The sequence below is a fragment of the Rattus rattus genome, chromosome 6 (genome assembly GCF_011064425.1).
Source record: "Rattus rattus isolate New Zealand chromosome 6, Rrattus_CSIRO_v1, whole genome shotgun sequence".
NCBI lineage: Eukaryota > Metazoa > Chordata > Mammalia > Rodentia > Muridae > Rattus > Rattus rattus.
The window spans coordinates 83,047,182-83,070,877 of NC_046159.1; the positions used below are offsets into that span (position 1 = coordinate 83,047,182).

Here is a 23,696-nt window from a genome sequence, read left to right on the forward strand (position 1 = left end):
TGAGGCTCTACCAGCTCCGTAGGAAAGATTTTAAATTTGTACTTGAATAAACGCTGCATCAATATAAGATAACAACATGAAAAGGCCTTTCCAAGCTAGGCCTGCTGGCCCATGCTGGCAATTCCGGTACTTGGGAGGTAGAGGCAGGAGGGGCAGGCGTTGAAAGTCATACTAATGCATGCTTGGGTGACAGGATAAAGAGGATGCGTATGACCCTGTCTCACAACCACCACCAAAGTGAAGAAATGAAGGAAAGAAAGACAGACTTCTATTCTTTCTAGCATGTTAATGTTTTTAGAATTTTAAAATAGCAATTAAATTACTATCTGTTTTATATATTCAAATGAATTATTTTAAATGAACAAAGGATGGGAACTGTTTTTGCATAGGTGTACACACCATACTTTAATTTACTTCCATGGAACTATTTTAAAATGTTACCTAGAGGATATAGAAGGTTATCCAAGAGGAAAGCATAGGCATATTTTTACAAAGCAGTCTTCTTTCTACTCCTCCCAAAACAATCAGAACAAAGCTAAAGAGAAAATATAATTCCAAGAATAGTGACTTACCACCATAGCTTCTCTGCGACATTTGAAATCGTCCTCTCACTGCCCGCCCCAACCCCAGTCCACATCCCAACCCCGTTAATCTCCTCACCTTTGTGAGAACTGCTGTGTGCTCCTCTCCACAACTAATATAGACGACTTTCTGTGTTCGTAAAAGCTTCACGTGGCATGGAGACTCTCGATCTAAAAGAAATTAAGCCATCAGCATGTCACGTGACCACCACTGGCCTTCTGCATGAGGTACATACAACAATCGGCAAGAGCTCCTATCCCCTAGTCTCCTGACTCACATTCACTTCACCTCTCTGCCTCCAACTCGCCTTGAAAAGTCCGGCAAAATCTAAGTGTAATTTATCCAAACCTTAACTCGTAATCTCTCTAACTCCGTCCACTGCAACTCACGCCATCTTTCCTTGCCCCGTGCACACGGCCTGACCTTCCGGCATCCCCTTTGTTTCCGACTGCACAGCCTTATCTTCATTCATCATCAAGCACTACAAAAACTTGACTACTGTTTCCACCTCCCAGCAGATCCCTGCCCCTGGATCCACAATAGTGACTTAAACTAGACCACACCTCTCTTCAGAACCCTTAAGTTTCTTCTCCCCTCATCAGGAAAGGAAGTGAAAGTCCTCACGTAACCTGGGGTCCTTGGTAGCAGAGCCCACATGGCTTCCCTTCCTTCTACTCGGCTTCCCCACCACTCTTCTTCCTGTTCATTCCTGTTCCTTTGACTAGAACATCCCTCACCAAATCATCTACTTCCCACTTCCTAGCTGGTTTCCCACAGGACTCATGAATGTGCTCTTATCAGAGAGCTCCTTCCTGACCGACTTGTGATAAACACAAAGCTTATTCCAAAGCCATGTGACACATTATTTATTGTTTGCTAGTCCCATCCGCCCACTAGAACGTGGTCGCAGTGAAGTCACAGATGTCCCGACTCGTTCACTGCTGCTCCCTCAACACCTAGCATCAGGCTATCACACAGTAGGTCCACAAGAAGCATTTGCTCAACAAACAAACGTGGTTTTGAACTGAAGAGTGTACACAGACTTTACATACCTTTTTCGTCACTGAGCCCTAGCTGCCCTGCATTATTCATTCCCCAGCCAAAAACGGCTCCTGAGAGAGACAGGGCAAAGCTGTGAGCCCCTCCTGCAGCCACCTGAGCCAGCGGGATCCCTTCCAAAGATCGCACCCTTTGCGGGCTGGTTTGGGAGGGGAACTCCTTCCCCAGGCCCAGCTGTCCATGGCTGTTCTTTCCCCAGGTGAAGAACTGGCCATCTGAAAGAACAACGGGGCAAGGGATGTTACAAACTAAATGATACAGATGACAGGTACAGACTCCATACGCAAAGATACTTCAGCTGTTACACCACTCATTAGCTACCCTATAGACACCAAACTCACCCAAAAGAAAGGAGACACTGTGCTTTAAGATTTCCAAAGCCTGAATTAAATTAGCATTTCAGAACAGAGAAGTAAACCCAATCCTCAGTGGCCTTCAAAGACTATCAACACTTATCTAAAGTGTTCAGGTTAAATAAATCTAAAGGGTTAAGTAAATTCAAGTACAAACAGGCTGGTGACCAGGCTCGTATCTAAGCAAGGTGACCTTATTTCTGACCACACTAAACCAGGAGACTTGGGACAGTTTCAGGAGCTGCAGCTGCAACCCCAGACTGCTAGAACGGAAGCCTGAACGGTATGCCCGTGCACTGCCTTACACTTCCCTAACTCCCGATTTTACGTTGATCTGGAATCCTCAAAGCAGAATGGAGCTTGAGAACGGATGGTAGCTTTTAAAAATAAAGTCCCGCAAGTATTTTATATTCTCCAGCGGCCCCCTCCCCAACCCGCATGGCACAGTCCTGGCGTTGGTTTCTGTTTTCCATAAGAGCTCAAAGAGCAATGATGCATCGTCCGCATCTCCAGGAAAGGATGAACTGCAGATGTTGAGTGACAAACGTCGCTGTTGTTAAAGCTTTCAAGTTAGATAACACAGGACTTCAGGAGAGAAACGCTTTCAGAATTAACATAGCATTAGCATATATTTATATAAATTACCAGCTGCCAGAGCCAAGCAGTGCCAGTTGCCACAGGAAACTTGTAATATGGTCTGCTGGTTCAGCTTCTGTATTAACCTGAAACAGAAAGGGGTCTTCTTAAATTTGCACTTGCACAGAAACACAATTATCAGACTCATTCTCGAGTAAGCATATTGATAAAAAGTATTATCTTGGCTAAAAGACCTTCAAAAGAATCAAGCATGTAATCTTGTCTGTTAAAAATTGGACTACAGCTTTCATTAGGCTGACTTAGGAGTTTACTGTTTAAACCAAACAAAAATTCTCCCACCCTTGGACCCATTTCTAAAATCCTACTATCTGCCACCCCCAATTCAGAAAGGAATTATTGGAGCATATGAAATCTTTGGGATCTCCAAATGATGGACTGTCTTCATAAATGCTAAGGGCAGATTATGGCGGACAGTGCTCAGGAACCGACATTTGGGAAGTACAGACCGGAGGACCAGAAATATAAGGTCAGTCTCTGCTATATAGTGAGTTTAAGGCCAACCTGGGCTAAATGAGACCCTGTCTCAGAGAGGGGGGTGGAGGGAGAAAAGGAAAGGAAAGGAAAGGAAAGAAAAAAAGAAATTTAAAACCTCCTGAACATCAATCAGTTCAGGGTAAATAAGTATAAAATAAAAAGGGCACCCTTTTTAGTCAACACATTTACCAGTTGCTAGGAGCTCATCCTGTAACTAGTCCACTAGAACAATTTCAGTTCTGGACCAGCTCACACGTTTACAACTTGAGGCAAACATTTCTAACAATAATCATTTTCTGTGTAAGGCAATGTGTCGTTACCAGGCGTATCAACAGCAAAAAGGAAATAACGACATGAAGGAAACAGTCCAAATCAAGAAGCCTTTGGGTAACATTCTCACCTGGGCACCGCCACAGAATCCTCAGTAGTCATGAGGCCCAGTTGGCCATCACTTCCTGCACCCCAAGAAAACAGCTGGCCCCGGTCACTGAGAGCCAGACTGTGAGACTCGCCACATGCCACGTGGATGATGTGCTGATCAGCCAGTGCTCCAATTTGCTCTGAAAGAGATCAACATAAAGGAAGGAAATATATGGCCTGGGAAGAAAACAGTTGCCCCCCACGCTCCGTGCATTAGCCACTTTCACTGCCTGCGCAAATACCTAACCAGGGGGGCGGGGGGAGCATTTATTTCACCACACAGTTAAAAGGGCATGGTGCACCGTGGCACAAGGAGCACAGTGTGAATCCTCACGTTTGACACTTGGAAAGAGAGTCTGGAATGTCAGCATTCCACTGGCTTTCTCCCTTACCTTTTTATTAAGTCTAGGACCCCAGCATACCGTATGTACGGTATCACCCACACTTGGGGAGTTAAACCTTAGAAACATCCAAAAACTGATCCTAGATCCAGTTGTAACAATGAAAGTGAACAACGGCAATCACCATCCCAGGCAATTTAATTTCATAACGAGAACCATGAAACCTGTAGGCTCACAGAGATATAAAACTTTGGGGATCCATCAGCACATGTCTGACATTTCATACCTGCAGATAAGACTTTGGTCATATTTATTCTCATTGCATGTATTTAACATGCCTCCTCCTACATCCCCTTCCTGATTGCTGATGTCTTCCTTCCATTTTCATGGCATTTTTTTTTAAACTGAGATTCCACATCTGAGAGAATACACAAGCTGCTTGTCTAAGTTCAGCATAGGTCACTTAACTTGAGACTCTCCAGTCGCCTTTGCTTCTGCGTGGCTAGCCCAACGTACATACATGTGTGGAACAAAAGAAGCAACGCCGAAAGCTCTATAGCATCTGACATAAAATAACGCCGTTAACAAAATCAGTGACACAGAAAACAGACGTGTGTCGGCATGTAGAAAGGAGACTCAGAAAGAACCACACTATTATAGCCGTTGAGTTTCTGATAAACATGCTGAAAGCATGCAGTGGAGAACAGAGCTTTTTTAACAACTGGTCAAAGACTGAAACTATGGCCCTACCATATGTCCTATTTCTTAAAAAAAATCAGCTATATCTAGATGCAGTGACACATTCCTATAGTCCCAGCCCTTAGGAAGTAGAGGCAGACAGATCAGGAGTTCAGGTTATTTTCTGTTGTGTAGTGAGTTCAAGAGCCAGCCAAGGCTATATGTGACCCTGACTTATATAAAAAAGAAAGACTAAAATGTGATTCACAGATCTTCGTGTAAGATCCACAACTGTCATTCTACTGCCTGTTTACACAGGGCAGGCGATGCTTTATGATGTGAGCATGGGCAGTGACCTTCAGGTTAGGCCTGAAGTTCTTCAGGAAACAAGAATTGACACGTAGGATTGCACCTACATAAAGGGCTTCTGTTGGACAAAGCAAACCATTAGCAGCCAAGGCTCGCCACAAAACCACGTGTTCACCTGACAGAGGATTAATCACCAACATACGTAATGCATTTTAAAACTTAAATGCCAGAAGGATAAATAATGCAGTTAATAGATGGGTAAATGAATAAATAATGTAGTTAATAAGTGGGTGAATGAATTAACAGTCTTCTCTCAAAGAAGCTGTTCAAGTGGACAATGAATAAAAACGTGTTATCTTTAGTCACTTCTGCATTGAAACTACCCCAACCTGGTCAGAATGGCTGACACTGAGAGAACAATGAGCACGTCCAAGAGGCTGGGCAAGGACATGTAGCCACTGTTAGTAGGAAAGTAAGTTAGTACAGCAACTGAGGAGGTTTCTCAAAAAACTAAAACCGATGATGTCCACACTATCCAGCCGTACCGCTTTGGACGTACATCTGAAAGAGACAACGGTAGCATGCAATAGAGATGACCTGCATGGCTATATTAATCAAATACTATTCACAATGGCCAGGTCATGGAGCCATTAGCCAATAAAAACACAGTGCGTGCGCCCGTGCACACAAACACACATGCACACACACTGTGTGATCACAACTGAAGAAATGATAATACATGTTTTCTGAGATGCTTTCTCTTTACCTCAGTCTATGACGCCCATCACTAAATGTTTTCTGCAGTGTGTTGAGGTCGTCTTTTCCCTATCTTCTGCTCTCCAGATTTTTCTATTCTTGAAATTTTTGTTACATTTAATATGTGTGTATTTTACACAATTTTACATATCCTAAATATTATCAATATAGATTCTGGCTATACTGGGTAGAACACATGCCTATCGTAGCACATACATCCTCAGATATTCCCTGAAGCTAGGCAGACAAATGTGTACATATCTAAGCAGAGAGAACTGTGCAGGTTTACTACACAGACATGTTGAACCAAAGAGCCCCGAATGTGAAAAGGAATGAGGCATAGTCTTAAAGCAACGGGAGTGCATGAAATTCTACCAGGAACAATGACACCCTTTTCTCCCATCCACAAAATAGTCATAGTTTTAAATACCTTTCTTGGCTGAGGTCCAAAGCACACTGATGTTTGTACCCAGCCAGGAAATATGAGGATTTTACTCTGGGAAAATCACCCAGCTCTCTGCCACCTTGTCATCAGGCGTACTGCCTTGAAAGCTAGTAGCCACAATACATCTCCATCTTGAATTTCTTCCTTCATTTCACCACAAGTACATGGGCAGCTGCAGCACCTAATAACTGCACAGTGCCTAGGGCCAACCAGAAAGGCTGAAACTCAAGCTGATTCCCAGGGAACAGATAGATCTGCACATCAGAAAAGCTGACACTTTTGCCACTGCCTACCCGCTTTTAGGTAGGAGGCCCAGCCCCAGCAGAACGGTACCACATCACCACCACTACAAACATCCATGGCCTAGGTCACATGGGACCCATATACATAGTTGACATGTGTGCACTCAAAACGCACTGTGACAAACCAATAATCCAACAAATAAGTAATAAACTTGAGAGCCTCGGCACCAGAGTACATGAAGCGAAAGAATGTAAAATTAAGTCAAAGAAGAGACTCACCTAGTGAGAAGGAAACAAATAAATAAACGTCTGAAGCATGGTGTACCTGCCTACCATGCAGCACTAAAGAGGGAGATGTCGAAAGAGCTAGAGGTGGTTAGCTCCGGACATGACATGAATATCAAACCCATGAACTCAAAGCCGCTGTGGTTACACACATAAGATCCCGTGAGTTAAAAAGCCCAGCACGGAGCAGGGAAAGGATCCTGACCCTGACTGAGGAGCTACAGCAGCTGATAGCTGCTGGGGGAGGGAAAGTCACTGAGCAGATATTTCCTGAGTAACTAGATTATTAGTCTCATTCATCTGGATATTGTTGGAACACAACAAATTCAGTCCAGCCCTACTCTTTGGAAGCTTATAGACTAGGTGGGGATGGACCTTAGAGCTGAAAAGATTATCCGAAGCAGTTCACCAAGTACTACAGGATGAAGCCTTCAACATATCAAAGTAAGCTGCCCCTGATCTAAGACTGCCCACTGCCAGTGCTGCTCTTTGATCTTTAACAAGCATCACAATTAGGAGACACACGCACTCTTAGCAGCTCTGAGCAGTGTCTTTTGGTCAATACACTGGCAATGTTTCATAACTGCAGTGAGTAAAGATACCTCCTGACTCTGCCTTTTTGTGTTACAGCAATGACAATTTTGATTTATTCATTTATCTCATTTATTGTAGAGGGTGAGAAGCCCTTGTGCACACAGATAAACATGAGGGAAACCAGGAAAAGTTAAACACACATAGAAGCACTCACATGCACATGGACTTTGTGTTTAAAAAGCTGGCAACAGTTGTCTAATGCTCTGATCAACAAAACAAGAACTGTCCCTCCATACATTTAACAAATACCTTGCTGTGCACTTGGATTTAGCTAGTAGGTTAAAAAATGCAAACTTCCTTGTATCCCAGCTTATACCCTCTTTGGTTCTTCCATAGGGATGAACAGAAAGTAAATATAAACAAGGAAAACAACTTGAGAATCAAATCTTATCAGGAAGACCTACTTGACCTGAGACACTTATGTGGGGGCTGCAGAGATGGCTCAGTGGTTAAGAACACTGGCTGGTTTTACTGATGACCTGGGTTCCTTCCCAGCACCCACATAGTAGCTCACAACCACGTTCCAGGGGATCTGATGCGTTCCTATGACCTTGGACAGCAGGCACATAAGTAGCACCTAAATATACCATGAGCAAACACTTAACTCATACACATAAAAATAAGTCATCTGTGGACAAACATCCTAGAATTATTGAATCCCAACTGTCAGCCCGAACTCAACTCTTTTGTCCTTTACATATACTTCAGACAATAATACTGACCTACTTTAGAGCCAGCATGAGGATTAATGTGCTTTAAAAGCTAATCATAGCATAGATGATGACAGCTTATAACAGGCATAAACACTCTAACAATGACAAGTAGCCAGAGCCTCTTCTTCTCAATGCAAGCCACTGGGTTAATGTTCTAAAATAATGCTAATCACAGAACACCAGCACTCCTCACATAAAGATGGATGCTAGTTAACAAGTATAGCTTTTCAAAAATACTCAACTGTCTTTAAAGAAATTAGAATAACTGCCACAGGTAAAAAGCAGTAACTTTTGATTGCCCCCATCAACTGGTGGTCTGTACGCCACCAAGCACGAGCACTGGGTTGACTACTGCTGTCATCCTCATCAGAAAGGGTGATGTAGCTTCCCAGGCCACCTGCCACTCAAATGGGGTCAAGGGAAGCCTAACAAGTGCTGTGTTGAACCTGTACGTTTCCTATGGTGACTTCTGCCTTTTACGCCAATGTTACACACTTCAATGACATGGAGTCCGTAAAGGATCGAGACTGTCTCCTTTCAGCTCAGCCAGGATCCTTTATACCAAGAACTGTCACATCCTTCAGATGCCAAGAGAAAGAAGATACCTGAGCTGAGAGGCTAAGTTCCAGCAGCAGCAACAGCAGCAGTCCCAGTTCTGGGAATTGAGGCTTTTAGATGTTCTTTATAAACCTCATTCATCAAACAGTGGAGCTACTCCATTCAGTGATGGCATTGTGGGAAGTGCTTAGATAGAATACAGCGTGTGTGAAATGACTTAAATTATCTACAAGAAAGGGAGAATCTAACCAGGAGGAAGTGCAAAGAAAGGAAGCTAGCTATGAATCAAATAGGACATTAGAGACTTGTTATAAACTGTCACCCTTCGGGTTCCCTACAAAAGGTTTCCAGGGATGTCTCTGCAGAACTCGAAGTCTAACAGAGTTAAATTCAATTAAACTTCCTGTACCCACCACAGTTGCTGTCTATTCAAACAGGAAGAAAGGCTAGCAGGTATTTATACAAGTCCAGACATCCCTAATAACACAAGGAATAGCTTCCCCCAAAATCTCAACATGGGAAATCACTGTGTGTGAAGGAAGTAGAGGGTGAGATGCTGAAAACGGGGTGGAGGCCACACAGGGGCAATAAATGGACTGACGGCAGTTTCTACTGAGCTCACTAAAAGGATGTCCGTGTTTCCTTACTTATTTTTCAGTGACAAATTAAGTTGCCTATAAAAATATTGTCTTCTGAAATGATGAACAGACAAGAACATAGAGGAATTAGTAATAGTCCTCTAATCAGTAGGACTGTCTTGATGAAGGGGTGAGGGTGGGCTGAGATATGAGAACGTAAGATGGTGAAAGGAAAGAAAAGGCAGAAGGCCAAAGAACCAGAGCCCAGGAAGGCTGGACACTGGGTTTGGATGAGGTTTAATAAGTCGTCAGGAAAAAGCTTCTGGTTGTCTCAAGCCTCATTGCCCTTAGGCTGTTTGCAAACAGATCTCACACACACACACACACACACACACACACACACACACACACACACACACACACACACACACACCTCTAAACAATAACCCTTCTCTCTTTACACAGTTAATAGACAGACATAGCTGGGAGTTTCAATATTCTGCCTATTCTCAAAATATCCCCTTCTTGCAGTCTGAAGATTAACAGCATGCACTGCTCTTGCAACAGAGCTAAGTTAGGTTCCCAACACCCGGCTGGGCAGCCATAACTACCAACTATAACTCCAGCTCTGGGGATCTAACGTCTTCTAGCCTCAATGGGCAACTGCACTCGTGTGCACATAACCCCACACAGATACGTACACATGTACACATAACTTGTAACAACTCTTTAAAAAGAAATCATCCCTCCCTGTCACACACAGGGATCGGGGTGCACTACTAATCTGAGAAATTGAAAATGGCAGTCTGAGGGGAACACGGAGCCTTAAGGGCATCTACAGTAACACATATTCTCAAGGAGAAAAACATCGGGTCTCTGAATCAGAAAGCCAAGTCCATGTGTCATACCAGTTAGACAGCAAGTAAACAACCTGACAGCCAGCTAGACAGACTGCCAAACTGAAACCCTCCGTCCTGAGACCGCACAACAATCCTCCTCCACAGGTCTGACTCACAGTTCCTTGGGTCATTGGATTTTCAAGACAAATTTGATTTATAAGGCAAAGCAGCGAGTCCTCCATGGCTGCACTCGTCATCTGCATCCACAGTGCTGCAGGCGATCTGAGTGTGACGACTGCAGACACAGACCATAGTCTCACATTCCCTGCAGCCACAGAAGGACGCATTAACCACTGCCGTATCTAAGACCTTAGAGCCCACAGAACACCTCCAACTCGCTTCTCCTCACATCCTTAGGGTACATCATCGCACACTCATTTCTGAGGCACCTTCATATTCCAAAGATAATTGATCTGTATCATGTGGGCTGAAAGCTCAACCTGGCACTCACAGGAACACGCTCTTAGCAAAGGGCTCTCATGCAGCTTCCTCCCCAGGGGTACTTGAAAGACCATTCTGATGCCAGGAAGATCTCTCCAGTAGAGCCTGTCTGTCCTGTTTCCCTTCCTTTCTTTCCCACAGCACAGAAGACTACACCCGTGTTCTGTGTGTTCTGTCTACTGATTTCTACCCATAGCCCTCTGCTGCCCTTCTCTGTCTAGTAGCTCTCCAGGTAACGATTCCCAAGAAGCACACAGAGCATGAAAGCTCAATCTCTTTCCTCCCCTCATTAAAAATAAATCCAATGGTACCCAGATTTATAACACCATGAAAAAGTTAAAGCATGAGAGGGAGGCACCCACCTACACGCCTCTCCATTCAGAGGCACTATTCAACAGTGGCTGTGAAGTTTATAATTAACATACTAGCTTAAAGTGGAAGAGAAATTTCTGGACTTTCTTTTAATTTACCTAGGAGTCTGGCTTACCAAAGTTACATCCCAGGTAGGACCCAGCTCCTCCCCTCGCTGACTCCAAAGGCCTTCTCTGGTTTTCTGCAATCACCCAGCCCTGGCTGTGGTAGGTGCTGGCCTAACCCTGGGTCCAAGCAAAGGGTTGCTCCACACTGCCCACTTACTTCAGAGGCCCGCAGGCTCCCACTAGCTCTTGGGAACTGTGTCCCAAGGCTCTCTAGAGACATGTGAGACTGCACTTACACCCATCACAGCGCCTTCGAATGATAAGTTGACATTATTGTGCCACCACGTTTCTTCCTTTTCCTATCTGCTTCCACTCCAGGCTTTGAGACAGAGACATGGAGTGAGACGTGTACACCTGTACCTCTGAGTGAAGCTACCTGCCAAACGCAGGGCCGGGAAAAATGAGGGTGGTTCAAAGCTGTAATCCCAGCCCTGGAGCCTACACAAGAGATCAGTTGTTCAAGGTCACGTGTGGTTTCACATAAAGTTTAAGTCCAGCCTGGGCTACATGAGAATATGTGTCAAAAAGAAACACACACCCCCTGAGGGATGGGAGGGCGACAATCTACAATACCAGAAGTCTCATCCTTTAAGAGAAAATAGAACTGAAGCTCAGAAAGAAGCCTGTCTAGGACTACGCTTACTTCCTAATGGTAAAAAGACCAGACTATTTCTCAGACTCTCCACTCAGGCATTCAGCCTTGTAATTTCAGAGAAAGGTCAGAGTTTCCCAGCTGCTAGAAAGAGCTTCAAGGAGCATGACTCATCCTGCTGGAGACAGGGCCTGGAGATACTGTATTAAACAATAGCACAGCCTACCTCCAGGATGGACGAAAGAGTCAGACAGCGTTGAGCAATCCCTGTACTATGCTGCCTGACTTGAAATCCTCCACAAAGTTGTACTTTGACTTCCAGATATGTGCCGTGATATAAGCATAAACACACGTGCACGTACACACACACACACACACACACACACACACACACATATATTTAAAAAAAAAAAAAAAAGTCACTGGAGTGAGGAGAGTCAGGGGCACCAATTTCTGTCTGAACATCAACATTCCCTGTGAGAGGCAGGCTGGGAGCTGCCACACCCCTCCACAGGCACTCATCAACAGACAATGCCTCTCACCTGAAGAAACAGGATGTTAATGGGCGTAATGTGACTCAGTGAGTTCTAAGAGAAGGCAGAAAAAAATGCTAGGTTTTAATGTTTTCCACTGAGACATCCATCAGTAAAAAGCAGAAATTTCCTGCTATATTGTACTAAGGATAAAACATATAACATGCTTTGCTCATTTATTAATTATTGGCACTTTTCCTTGATAGTATTTTACTGCACAAAACAAGCACTGAGTATTTTGCATATCCGATGCATTGTATAAAAGCGCATTAGTGGATAGGTGAGCCTACAAATCCATTCCCCAAAATTCCAAGAATCAGGGCAACGTGTTAGGAAAGCAAGCTGCGATTTCATCCGCAGGAGCACACGCAGTGGGCACTGTCCGAGTGGGAGCTCGGTGGCAGACAGTGAACAGAAGGAAGCCCTCTAAGGACACTCATACTTTCATGATTTAGAGCAGAGGACACAGTTTCCCATTTCCCAGGCTGACCTGCAATTGCTTTACAGGTAAGTGCAGCCTTGAAGTCTGGGTCTCCTGCCTCTACCCCTCAAGTGCTAAGACTACAAGCATTCCCCATTAAACGCACCATAAGTTCTGTCTAAAACCAACCCTGTAGTCTACTGTTTTCAAATGCTCAACGTGAAGTCTCGATTACAAATTAAGACTGACATTTGGGCCCAGCCCAGAACAGCAGGGCAACACAGGGTCTTAGGCACATGCCACATGGTAAGGTAAATGAGGAAGAACCATGAATCAGGTCACACGATGCAATTCCCCTTAATGACCCCAGATGAGTGCTCCTGACCTGCAGGTTCACAGATGCTGGAGGTAACTGAACACCACCCATGGCCTTTTCTTTTAAAAGGAAATTGCGTGCATTCATATTTGTCTGTGTGAGTATACGCCACGCACATTTGGTAAACACTGGGACCAGAAAAGGTCACTGGACCCCCTAGAGCTGGAGTTACGGGAAGTTCTGAGCCAACAGACCTGGATGCTAGAAAAAGCAACAATTGTCAACCGATTGTCAACCGCCACACCATCTCTCCAGCCCTGGTGACCGCTCTTTCATGAAGCTTCGATGTCTAGACTTAATCTGGACTGAGTGAAGGAGCAACAAGGAGCCAAGAAACTGGCTCACAAGCGTGCTAGGTTCCAAACTGCGAGCACAGTAAGGAGGTTCGCCCCAGTACAACCACTCTAAGGTCCCAAGTCTACACCGAAAGCACATTGAGGGTCAAACTTAGGTCCTATAATGATAAAGTGAAAAGAAAAAGATGTGGAATATCAGGTGTTACAATGCACACTGGCTGTCAGAAACCAATGAAAAGCACAGATGTAAGAACTCTAATGAGCTCTTGTCTTCCACTTAGCCTTTCCGCACCCCCCCCCACCACTATTACCGGTCTCAGCACAGCACTAGTACACCTGTCCACCCACACCCCAAGGTACACTCAGTACTCAGCTACGCACACACACACACACACACAAGCACCTGCCACCCATACCCTGAGGGACACTCAGTACTAGGTCTCACACAGGCACACACACACACACACACACACACACACACACACACACACACACACACCACAACTGCCACCCCACACCCTGGGGGTGGTTGGTTAGTCTCTCTCTCTCTCTCTCTCTCTCTCTCTCTCTCTCTCTCTCCCTCCCCCTCCCTCCCCTCTCCCCACACACACACATACTCACACACACAAAACCATCTACCACCCACACACTGGGGTGCAGTCAAGACTAAGTCAGTCAGTCTCTCTCTCTCTCTCTCTCTCTCTCTCTCTCTCTCTCTCTCTCTCACACACACACACACACACACACACACACACAATGCTCATGGGTCAAAAGTCTACTCATCCTTTTTGCTCTGCCCACCTCACCTCTCCAATCCACCCCAGCATATCTGTCACAAGCCTGCACCCAAACATCCATGTGGAGAACTTGACATGAGAAGCACAGGTTCGCCTCGTCACAGCATCCCTCGCGGAGAGCTCTCAAAGTCCCACACAGCACTCAGCACCAAATGCTTTACAAAAGCATGTTCCAGAAATAAAAGAATGCAGAGGAAACCAGGGAGGAAACTTGATACTGATCACGTGAGGACTCCTTGTTTAAAGCCCTCATGTCTTGGCTTTCAATTACTAAGGAAAATCACCTCTCAATCCTGCTTTGCATGTTGTATAATAAGATTAAAAGAAGAAAGGCTATTTTCCCATTACATGGCTTAAATTAGACACAGTTCAATGGGGAATACTGCACTACTTAAAGAAGCCAGCGCTTCCCTGAAGAAAGGGGATTGGTAAGACATGAGCTGCTACCATTTGTCTTGGAGGTGTCTAACAATCAAGGCGTGGCACTTACCTGGCTTGTTACCTTCCCTCTCATGGCCAAGCTGCCCCTTGGTGTTTACGCCACACGTATAAACTTCCCCATCCTCCAGCAGGAACACGGAATGGTTTCCTCCACATGCCACTTCCTTGATGCTTCTGTCGGATACGAAGCGGCACACCTGGGGCTCAGCCACGATCCCTTGCAGGTTGGAGCTGATGCCTGGTTGGCCCAGGGACCAATACCCCCAACATAGCATTGTTCTTATCCTTCAGGGTCTCATATAGCCTAGAAAAGAGTTTTGTTTTAAAAAATAGGAAGGTTAGGAAAAAATCATTTAAAAGCACCAGAAGAAATCAAGTAACAAATACAACCAATTAAAATGACTCTCCCATGTGAGCAAATGATGTGAGAGCTGAATGAACCCTCACAACAAGATCCATTACTTTTGGGTTAATTAAAAATAGCCCTCGCCTAATAATCATCACGCCTTGCATTTTAAAATAAAACATGCTAATATTATCAAAAGTAGTTCTCTAAGTTAGAAAGATGCTGTTTTGTGTTTTAGTAGCGCTTAAAGGAAAATTTTACAATCCTACCTGGCCCTCTACAGACACAATCTCTCCATCCACCTGGGCCTGCCTCCTCTGGCATGGCTACTTGTCTACCTGAACTAATGGTTTCTTCTTTCTATTCTTCAAACGTAACCCCATCATATTTCTAACGCCCTTCACCAGAGATCAGAGAATAGTGTAGGCTTCTTCCAGATAGCCAGGTATCAACTTTGGCCAACAGACTACTGCTGACAACATCCTCAAGCTTTTCAAAATACACCCCACAGCGGGATGCTTTTCCAAAGAAGTAAAGACAAAATCTCCCTCTCTACCAGCTCATACACACCAAAGTGGCCAGTTTAAGATGGAGCCCTTCTACAAGGACACAAAATAGTAGGGCTGCTCTAGAAAATGATGGGTAGTTCTTCAAAAGTTCTGTGGCTCTTGCTCTCACTACAGTTGGAAATATCAAACAGGGCAATTCCTTACTGAAGAAAACATCTAGTGAGTCTTGACATCCTTACAATAAGTACTGGAGGAGAAAAGCAGAACCTTGGCGGGAGCAGGGAAATTCTATTTTTCTTTTTTAATTGCATTTTTTAATTTCCAGTTTAAATGTTATCCCATTTCCCAATTTCCCCTCCAGAAACCCACTCTCCCACTAACCCCTGCTTCTATGAGGGTGTTCCCTCACCCACCCACCCATCCACTCCCTCCCACCTCCCCTCTCTGATATTCCCCTACACTGGGGCATCAAGCCTTGACAGAACCAAGGGCCTCTCCACCCACTGATGCTGACAAGGCCACCCTCTGCTACATATGCGGATAGAGCCATAGGTCTATCCCTGTGTTCTTTGGGGATGGTGGTTTAGTCCCTGGGAGATCTGGGGAGGTCTGGTTGGTTGATATTGTTGTTCTTCCTATGCAGATGCAAACTCCTTCATCTCCTTCAATCTTTTCTCTAACTCCTCCATTGGGGACCCTATGCTCAGTTCTATGGTTGGCTGCAAGCATCCACAAGAGGGTAATTCTAAAAACAAAAAACAAACAGAAAATCCAGAGTACTTCACGAAGACTAAAATGAAGATCATGAAGATGGAGGATTGTGAGGAAACCAAGAATTGTAGGCAAGTGACAGACATTTAAATATTACTTCCTGCCCTACCGATTCTGGAGAAGACTTCTAGTCAGCAGAGTTTGTCATTTAAATTTCTTTATTTGGATATTAAAGGAAATCTTCCCAACTCTGGCCTTAGGAACACTCAGATTACATTTCAACTTTCTGTAGTACACACATTTCAGGCATTCTACTTAATCACCTCCAGGCCCTAAGGACACACAGTCTCACTATGAGCAACAGGGCTAGACACAGCGAGACAACACCATCAACCAGCCCACAGCGAGAACTCTGACTGACTTCTAAGGACCCAGGGGCACAAAGCACACAGCCTTTTTTTCACAGCGCAGGCTTTAAGATAGGCAACTCCTTCCTCCTAACGTAAAAGCAATATCTGCAAACATTATAATCCAATGAGTCTCCTGCTTCAACCCTTCTTGACAACAGAAACAGTACTGTGTCCTTGATTTATGTAAAATATTTTCACAGCTGCACTACAGTAATCCGAATTTATTCTTTAAATTTTTTGAAACTTTCTACAAAGGCAGGAACATACAAAACTGAACTTCATTTTTTTTCATAACCAGAAAGTATTGCTTCTTCCCAAGAGTTTAATATCTTGTCTAGATGCTAGACTAAGCAAGCATTAAGCTTAGGTATCGTTCTTCGATAAACTGCTAAGATTAGGAAAGAAAACCTCTAAGTACAAAACAGGCAGAGAGAGAACAAGGATAAGACATTTGTTTACAATGGAACTTCCCCAGGTAACTCAATTGCTGGTCCACACTCAATTCTGTCAATTTAATAGTTTGTGGTTTTGTCTTCTTTCTCCTATCAATAACTGTATTAGCACCAAGATGTTACACTATTAGCCGCTGCAATATTATGTAGTTTACTATTACCTCCTGTCATCATTGTAACAACCACTTTTAAATAAAGCAGCACTCCCAGCGCTCAAAAAACACCATAGTCACACAGCTGGAGGCTACACAGCCACACTCCACACACAAGACCAACACCAGTGTCCACACGGATCCACAGGTCGACCCTGCTACTGGAGTAACATGTTACCTACAATACCACAACACAAAATACTCTAATAATGACTACACTGTATCAGTATACAAAACACAACTGCACTACGGTAAGTCTAATTTATTTGAATTTTTCAGCTTTCAACAAAAGCATGAAATTGTAAAATTTAAAATATATGTTCCCTCTGAGCACAGAATAGTCATAATTAAGAGATGTGCAACTACAGGATCAGCCAAGAGAAGGAAATGTGTCTAGGGACCAGAGATGACTCAGCAGTTAAGAGTGTCTGCCGTGCAATCAAGAGGTCCAGAGCTGAGAGCCTGCTCAAACGTTAGCTGGAATTATTCTTGTAGACTCGTTAATGGTGTAGCCTTGACACGTTGGTGATTCTGCTGTTCAGAATTACCTTTAAGCTTAGAGCTGAAATGCCTTGCAGTGACACTTGGTGCAAGAAGGCTGCTGTGAGAAGAACATGTGTGTTTTAGGTGAGTTCTCTTCATGAATAAATAAAAATGTTAGTTGTTAGTCCATCAATAATCAGTAACAGAAAAAAAAAAAGAAACAGAAATTCATCTATCTTTACATTAAGCCACCCCTCAAAAATGCCAGAGTAATATCTGGAGGACATGACACTGACACAGAGACTGTGGGGAGCATCTGTGGGTCTGTGGGTTCACAACAGACATCAGAAGCTCACAGTATAAATACCAACATCTCATTACCCAGACCAAAAAAAAGAGAGAGGAAACTGTCCTCAATTAGTGTATAAAGAGATATGTAATTAGTTGTACTGTATACTAAACAGGCACACATAAAGCAACATTCTTGGTGACAAAAACATAGTGGCCTCCTCTGCCTGGAAGTAAGGTTTCCATAGGTCACTAATGTGCTGTTCATAGTAGCTTTATAAAATGTAATTACTGGAAATAATCAGAATCAACTAAATCACATAAATCATGCTTTTTAAAACATTATTGCTCTGGGCACCTACTTTTGTCAGAATTGGGTATTTTTTTTAACTTGGAATAAAATTAACCCCTGACTGTTAATATTAATAATTACATCATTAAGAACATATAGAAGTAAAACATAATTTGAGCTTATTCTAAGTCAAACTCAAAGGTATTGGTCTGTTTAATCTTCTATAAGATTTTACACATACAGAAAGACCAAAAAGTGACTGTGTATGTATGCATGCATGTGTATATGTATGTATGTACAAATACACATATGAAGGGAAGGGAAGATGAGACAGTGTGCTAAGGGAAGCACCCATAGGACCATACTCACACTGTGGCACAGCCGGGGGGTTGAATTCAGACTCTATGCTTGACCTTTCCAGGATGGAACCTACAATAAGACTGCTGAATGTTCAGCGTTCCCAAGAATCCCCAGAACTGTCCTCTAAGAATGAATACCCTGATCAATAGTCAATCTATTTGATGTACTACTGAAGAATGACGTAATAGTGTAGATAGGACTCCATCACACCAGTTACTAAATTTGTCCTTCTTGGGTTCCATGATGAACGAGCAACCTAATTCCCCCAACCCCCAGGCAGAATCTACAACAGTGAGGGAACACATTGACCAATGGGGTGCGAGCATCCCGACCTACACGGCATCTCTCTTCAATACTCTGCTGGCATCCTGAGCCAATCAACTTTAGAGGAGTTTGTGCTTGAGACACAGCTGAACCCACAGTGCTCTGGGTGAGGATAATCCTAGGCGAGCAGCCTGTAGGTGTGGGTGAGCAGCCTGAAGTGTGACCTCCGACTGACAAGTAGCAACACTTTAGGAAGAAACAGTAGACAGGTGAAATCTGCCAGGAGAACTAGGCAGTAACATAAACCGAGGCATCTCTGTAGGAGGGTTGGTTTCCTAATTGGAATATGGTTGGGGTTTTATCATAATGTCTCAAAATGGCAGCGAGGGTCACTGAAATCATCCAGCCCTCAGGTTAGGCTCAGTGTGTTAAAGAATCCAGCCAATCAGGCATAATGGAAGATGCCTGGAGATCCCAGTACTTGGATGGCTAAAGCAGAAGAAACATGCATTTGAGGTCATCATGAGTAAGAGTGAGACCCTCTCAAAAGGAGGAGGACCCCACACATACCAGTAATTCAGCTTTCACTTACAGACCTGCTGTAAACTGAACCCCTAAAGCTGGCTGCTTCCAGTGTCCACGAACTTAATGTCTAGTTCAGCCAGTCTATGTGTCACTGGGCATTTTGATCCCTTCACTTCGCTCATCCATTTTTCTACATTTACTGCCTCCTTACTATTAAGGAAGGTGATTCTTTTGTTTCCCTACAAAATACACAATCATAGAGCCTATGACAGAAGGCTACAGAATGGCACCCATGTCTACACCTCCTCCGCCTCAGCTTCTCCACTTCCTGCCTCTCATTCCTTCGACCACAAAACAAAAGCAGAGATGGCTTTCAAAGGACAACTTACTCTGGGTGTTATACGTGGCTCATTCGTTTTCTCGTTTAGTCTTGGTAAGCGATTGATACTCTGAATGGTCAAATGGGTCAACTCAGCTCAAGTTAACCACAAACTAGCCGGGAAGCCTGGAGAAGGAAGTGCAGAGACTTCCGGGCCTGTTTCCCTTCTCTCCAATGGAGAAATAACTAAGTTCTAGGACAAAATGTGTAGAAAGGGCTCAGCACTGTCCTAGCATAACGTAGTAAGTGACGTGACCACCAAGGGTCACTGTGATTCCTACGAGGCTGGTGTTCTGCATTAAGTCCTCTGCAGACAAGACAGTTCCAGAAGAGGCTGAGGTGTCACTCCTAAAATCCTTGGCCAGGACTAACATCAGCTATGTCCTGCCAAGCCTGCACCACAGCAAAGCTGAGCTTCCAACACGGCCATATTTTTCTTTAGGGCATCTGAGGTTGCAGGAGAGCTTTCCGGGTTTCCTTTAAAATCTGGAGGGAGAAGGTAGATAGATAGATCTGTGTGTTCCAATCCTAGTGAGTGAGCAGAATACTGAGTGGCAACCTCCATTTCCAAAACTGTCTTAACTTCATGTCTACAGCTCTACCTAACAACCGATTCCTACTCCTCTGAAAGTCATGGAAACCTAGTAACATGGAGGCAGGACTCATAATCTCACCTAAGATAATGATGTATGTCCTCTCAAATATGCTTACCAATAGATACATGAATGGTGATGTGCGTGCAGGTGTTAAGGCCGTGTACAAGGATTCAGTGCATTGCAGGCACACCCCAAATGCAAGCAAATTTAGAGACAAAGCTCAAATGCCAATAACAAGATTCATTCTAATGACTTGCTTTATTATTGACATTTTTTTTTCTGCTAGCAAGAATTGCATAAAAGGCAAGCAAATGTTCGACAAGACATCCAGTCCCTTCTGTGGCTTCCTGGTGCTTTAGTGGGATTTGGGTCCTCAGACCCTTTCAGCCATGACATAGCATTCCTGCTCCTCCCCATTACCTTCTTAGCATGGTGCCTTCTTCACAAGCTGGCATTAGGCTTTGTGAAGCTCACTGAATGGGAAGCTCTCCATGGGAGCTGTGGGCTGCCTTCAAAAGACACCCAGCCAGCCTGGCGAGAATGTGACAGCCTGGTAACACCAGAACAGCCAGAGCTCTTACTCACAGCTAATGAGTGTGAACTGCCATTAGCAACTCTGGAAAACAAGCTGGCATTTTCTGGTGACGATCCGGGGACGTGGATGCTGCACAGCACAGCCATTTCATTTCTGAGTCTACAGCCAGACTGCCTAACTCATTAAGAAGCTATGGGCGTTCGTGCAACTGCACAGAGACAGAGTCGGACAGCAAACCTGGAAACCTGGAACTCGAAGCAGGGAAGAAATACTGTATGCTGGCACTGTCCACTATAGTGGCTGTGCATTTGAAATGTGGCTAATACAACTGAAGAACTGATATTTCAATATTATTTGATTTTAATTTTAATAGAAGTAAGTACATTGGCTACTGGCTATCTCACCATACAATACAGTTAGAAATTCATTAATCTAGACATCATGATATATACCATAGACTTATATATAAATAAGTATTTATATATTATAAGTATAAATACATATCTTTCTGTATATGTATATAAACCTACATAAAATATATTTAGATTAAAAGTGAATAAATATATAATTCATATATATAAGAATTTCATTATGATTAGAAACAAACAAATAAAAAAAGCTGTTGCTGGTACACACCTATAAGGCATCCCCTAAGAGGCTACTCAGGGCAGAAACAAGAATGTTTTATGAGGTGACTAAAAAGTAATCTCAGTAGAGGATAACATTTGAAATGGAAATAAATAACCAGTAAAAAAAAAAAAAGTAATCTCAGCATCTAATACAGGCAGAAGGATCAGGGGTTCAAGGCCAGCCTGGACTTATGAGACTTTTCTCAAAGGAAACAAACTACATATGCATAAAATAGAATCCTGCACAGCAGTTAAAAATAAACTAAAGGTATAACTGAGTCCCAGGACGTTTTGAGTTACAAAAGAAATCAGAATGTTACGGAGTTTAAATGCTGTAAAACAAATACATTGTCATTGTAAAGGTACGAACCAAAAACCTTCATAAACACAAAACAGAAGGCAGTGCTTATGGAGGTATGAGGGGCCGAAGGGACAATCTGGAACACCCAGGAGGAGCTCCAATAGCAGGGTGATGTTCTGCTTCTGTCCTTTTAAACACACATCGTCAGCATTACTTTATGATACAAGTATTTTTCAATTTAGAAAAGCACGGGTTAGGCAGTGTTCCACTTCTCAGAGCCTTCCTCCATACCCTATGCCCACACCGACGGGCAGCCTCGATGGAGGATGCAGAGAGCAAGTGAACCGAGTCCTGATCCCAGAAAACCACACTCCCCACGTTTACCCTGTGTACAGCAGTGGTTTCCAACCTGGATATGGCTACTTAAGTCTCTATTCCGAGCAAGAATAACAATGTATTTCTCCACTTAAAATGGACCTCCTGTGCTTCAGCTGTACCTGAAAGTGAAATGCCTTTTACAATAAAGCTCACATTAATCCTCCTGCCTCAGCCTCCCAAGTACTGAGATCAAAGAGGTGAGCCACCACAGCTAACAAAACGTGGGGTTTTGCTGTTGTTTGCATTACCTACCGGGGACTGAGGTCAGGGCTATACCATGAGCTGCACTGCCATCTATCTAGACCTCCATTGTTCTGTTTCTGAGTCTTGCCATGTAGTACAGGTTGGTCTAAAACCCATGAAAAACCATCCTGCCCCAGCTTCACCTAGGAGGGGGCCATAAGTGTAAAGCGTCATGCCCAGCAAGGCCCAAACATCCAAACATCTCTCTCTCTCTCTCTCTCTCTCTCACACACACACACACACACACACACACACACACACACACACACACACACACACACGGGAGGGGAGGAGCGAGGCAGCAAGCACACCAATGTGCTACGACAGACAGAATGGCATTCTGGCTCTCCATGGTAGCTCCAAGCCTGAGACTCTTGTTCATTTCTCCACCTTTAGAGACCACACTGGTGTCCAGTACCTAGAAGGGGCTTGTGCTGGGTACTTTTATGCAGCTTAGCAGAAGCCAAAGTCATCTGAGCAGAGGGAACTTCAAGAAAACCCCTCCGTTAGATCGAGCTGTAGGCAAGCTTGTAGAGCATTCTCTTAAGTATCAATTAATGAGGGAGGGCCCAGCCCACTGCGGGTGAGGCCACCCTGAGCAGACAGTCCTGGGTGCTGTAAGCAAGCCAGTCAGCACCACTCCTCCACGGCCTCTGCATCAGCTCCTGCATCCAGGTTCCTGCCCTGCCTTCCTCTGGTGATGGACTGTGATGTGGAAGCATAAAGTGGAACAAACCCTTTCCTGCCCATGCATTGGTCATGGTGTTTCATCACAGCACTAGTAACGCTAAGTAGGACAGGGCTCAAAAATGATTTCTGAACCAAGGGGGGGGGGGGAAGCAGTGCTCCCATGACTGCAAACCTACCCAGGGTCTAGATCTGAAAACTTTATTTAATTTACCCTCTGTCAAGCAAGGATCTAGAACAGCCAGAAGTCTTATTATGCACAGCTGGTGGGAGTTTAAGTTGGCAAAACCACTTTAGAAACCTCAAGATTAGCAAGAAGATTAAATCACTTGCCCAGGAACATGTAAATAAGGAGCTGAAATAGAACCTGCCTGCCGAAGTCAAAAGGCAGAATTCAAGTTTCCTCTGCCAGACGGCAAGCCATGCTCTGGAGCATGACCCTGACCTGGGTCTCAAATAAAAGCAAACCAAATCACAAAAACCACACTCTCTACCATTTTGTAAATAGGAGTTTAAAGGCAAAGCTGCATATGATCAAAATAATTACGAATTTATAAAATGTGATAATAAAACCACTACTATATGTAATTAATATATGTCAATAGGACATTTTTTTAAAAAAAAATGTAAAAAGACAAGCTGTGGGCAATAAGTGAGCTCATATTCGCTAAATCATCAGTGATTACACAACCAGAACTAAGGCAGCAGAGGGAGAGGGGGAGCAAGCCAATCTCAATAGTTAACCAGACTGTCCTCTACAACCTTGACTCGTGATAAAAGAGCTCACCTGCACAGAAGCACACACCTTAGCACCAGCAAGTGTCACTTCTGAATGTC

At 43.9% G+C, this 23,696-nt stretch overlaps 1 protein-coding gene across 2 annotated transcripts in view; it reads right to left on the reverse strand.

Annotated features, from left to right (window-relative positions):
- Herc3 (HECT and RLD domain containing E3 ubiquitin protein ligase 3) overlaps positions 1 to 23,696 on the reverse strand; it is an 88,237-nt gene that overhangs the window by 61,975 nt on the left and 2,566 nt on the right. For both annotated transcript variants that reach the window (XM_032906406.1, XM_032906407.1), the window contains exons 2-6: positions 14,369 to 14,623; positions 3,526 to 3,685; positions 2,640 to 2,716; positions 1,635 to 1,856; positions 661 to 752 (exon numbers count right to left, since the gene is read on the reverse strand). In XM_032906406.1, the coding sequence (XP_032762297.1) occupies positions 661 to 752; positions 1,635 to 1,856; positions 2,640 to 2,716; positions 3,526 to 3,685; positions 14,369 to 14,594 (777 nt within the window). In that variant the 5' untranslated portion in view covers positions 14,595 to 14,623. The remainder of the gene's footprint in view (positions 1 to 660; positions 753 to 1,634; positions 1,857 to 2,639; positions 2,717 to 3,525; positions 3,686 to 14,368; positions 14,624 to 23,696) is intronic.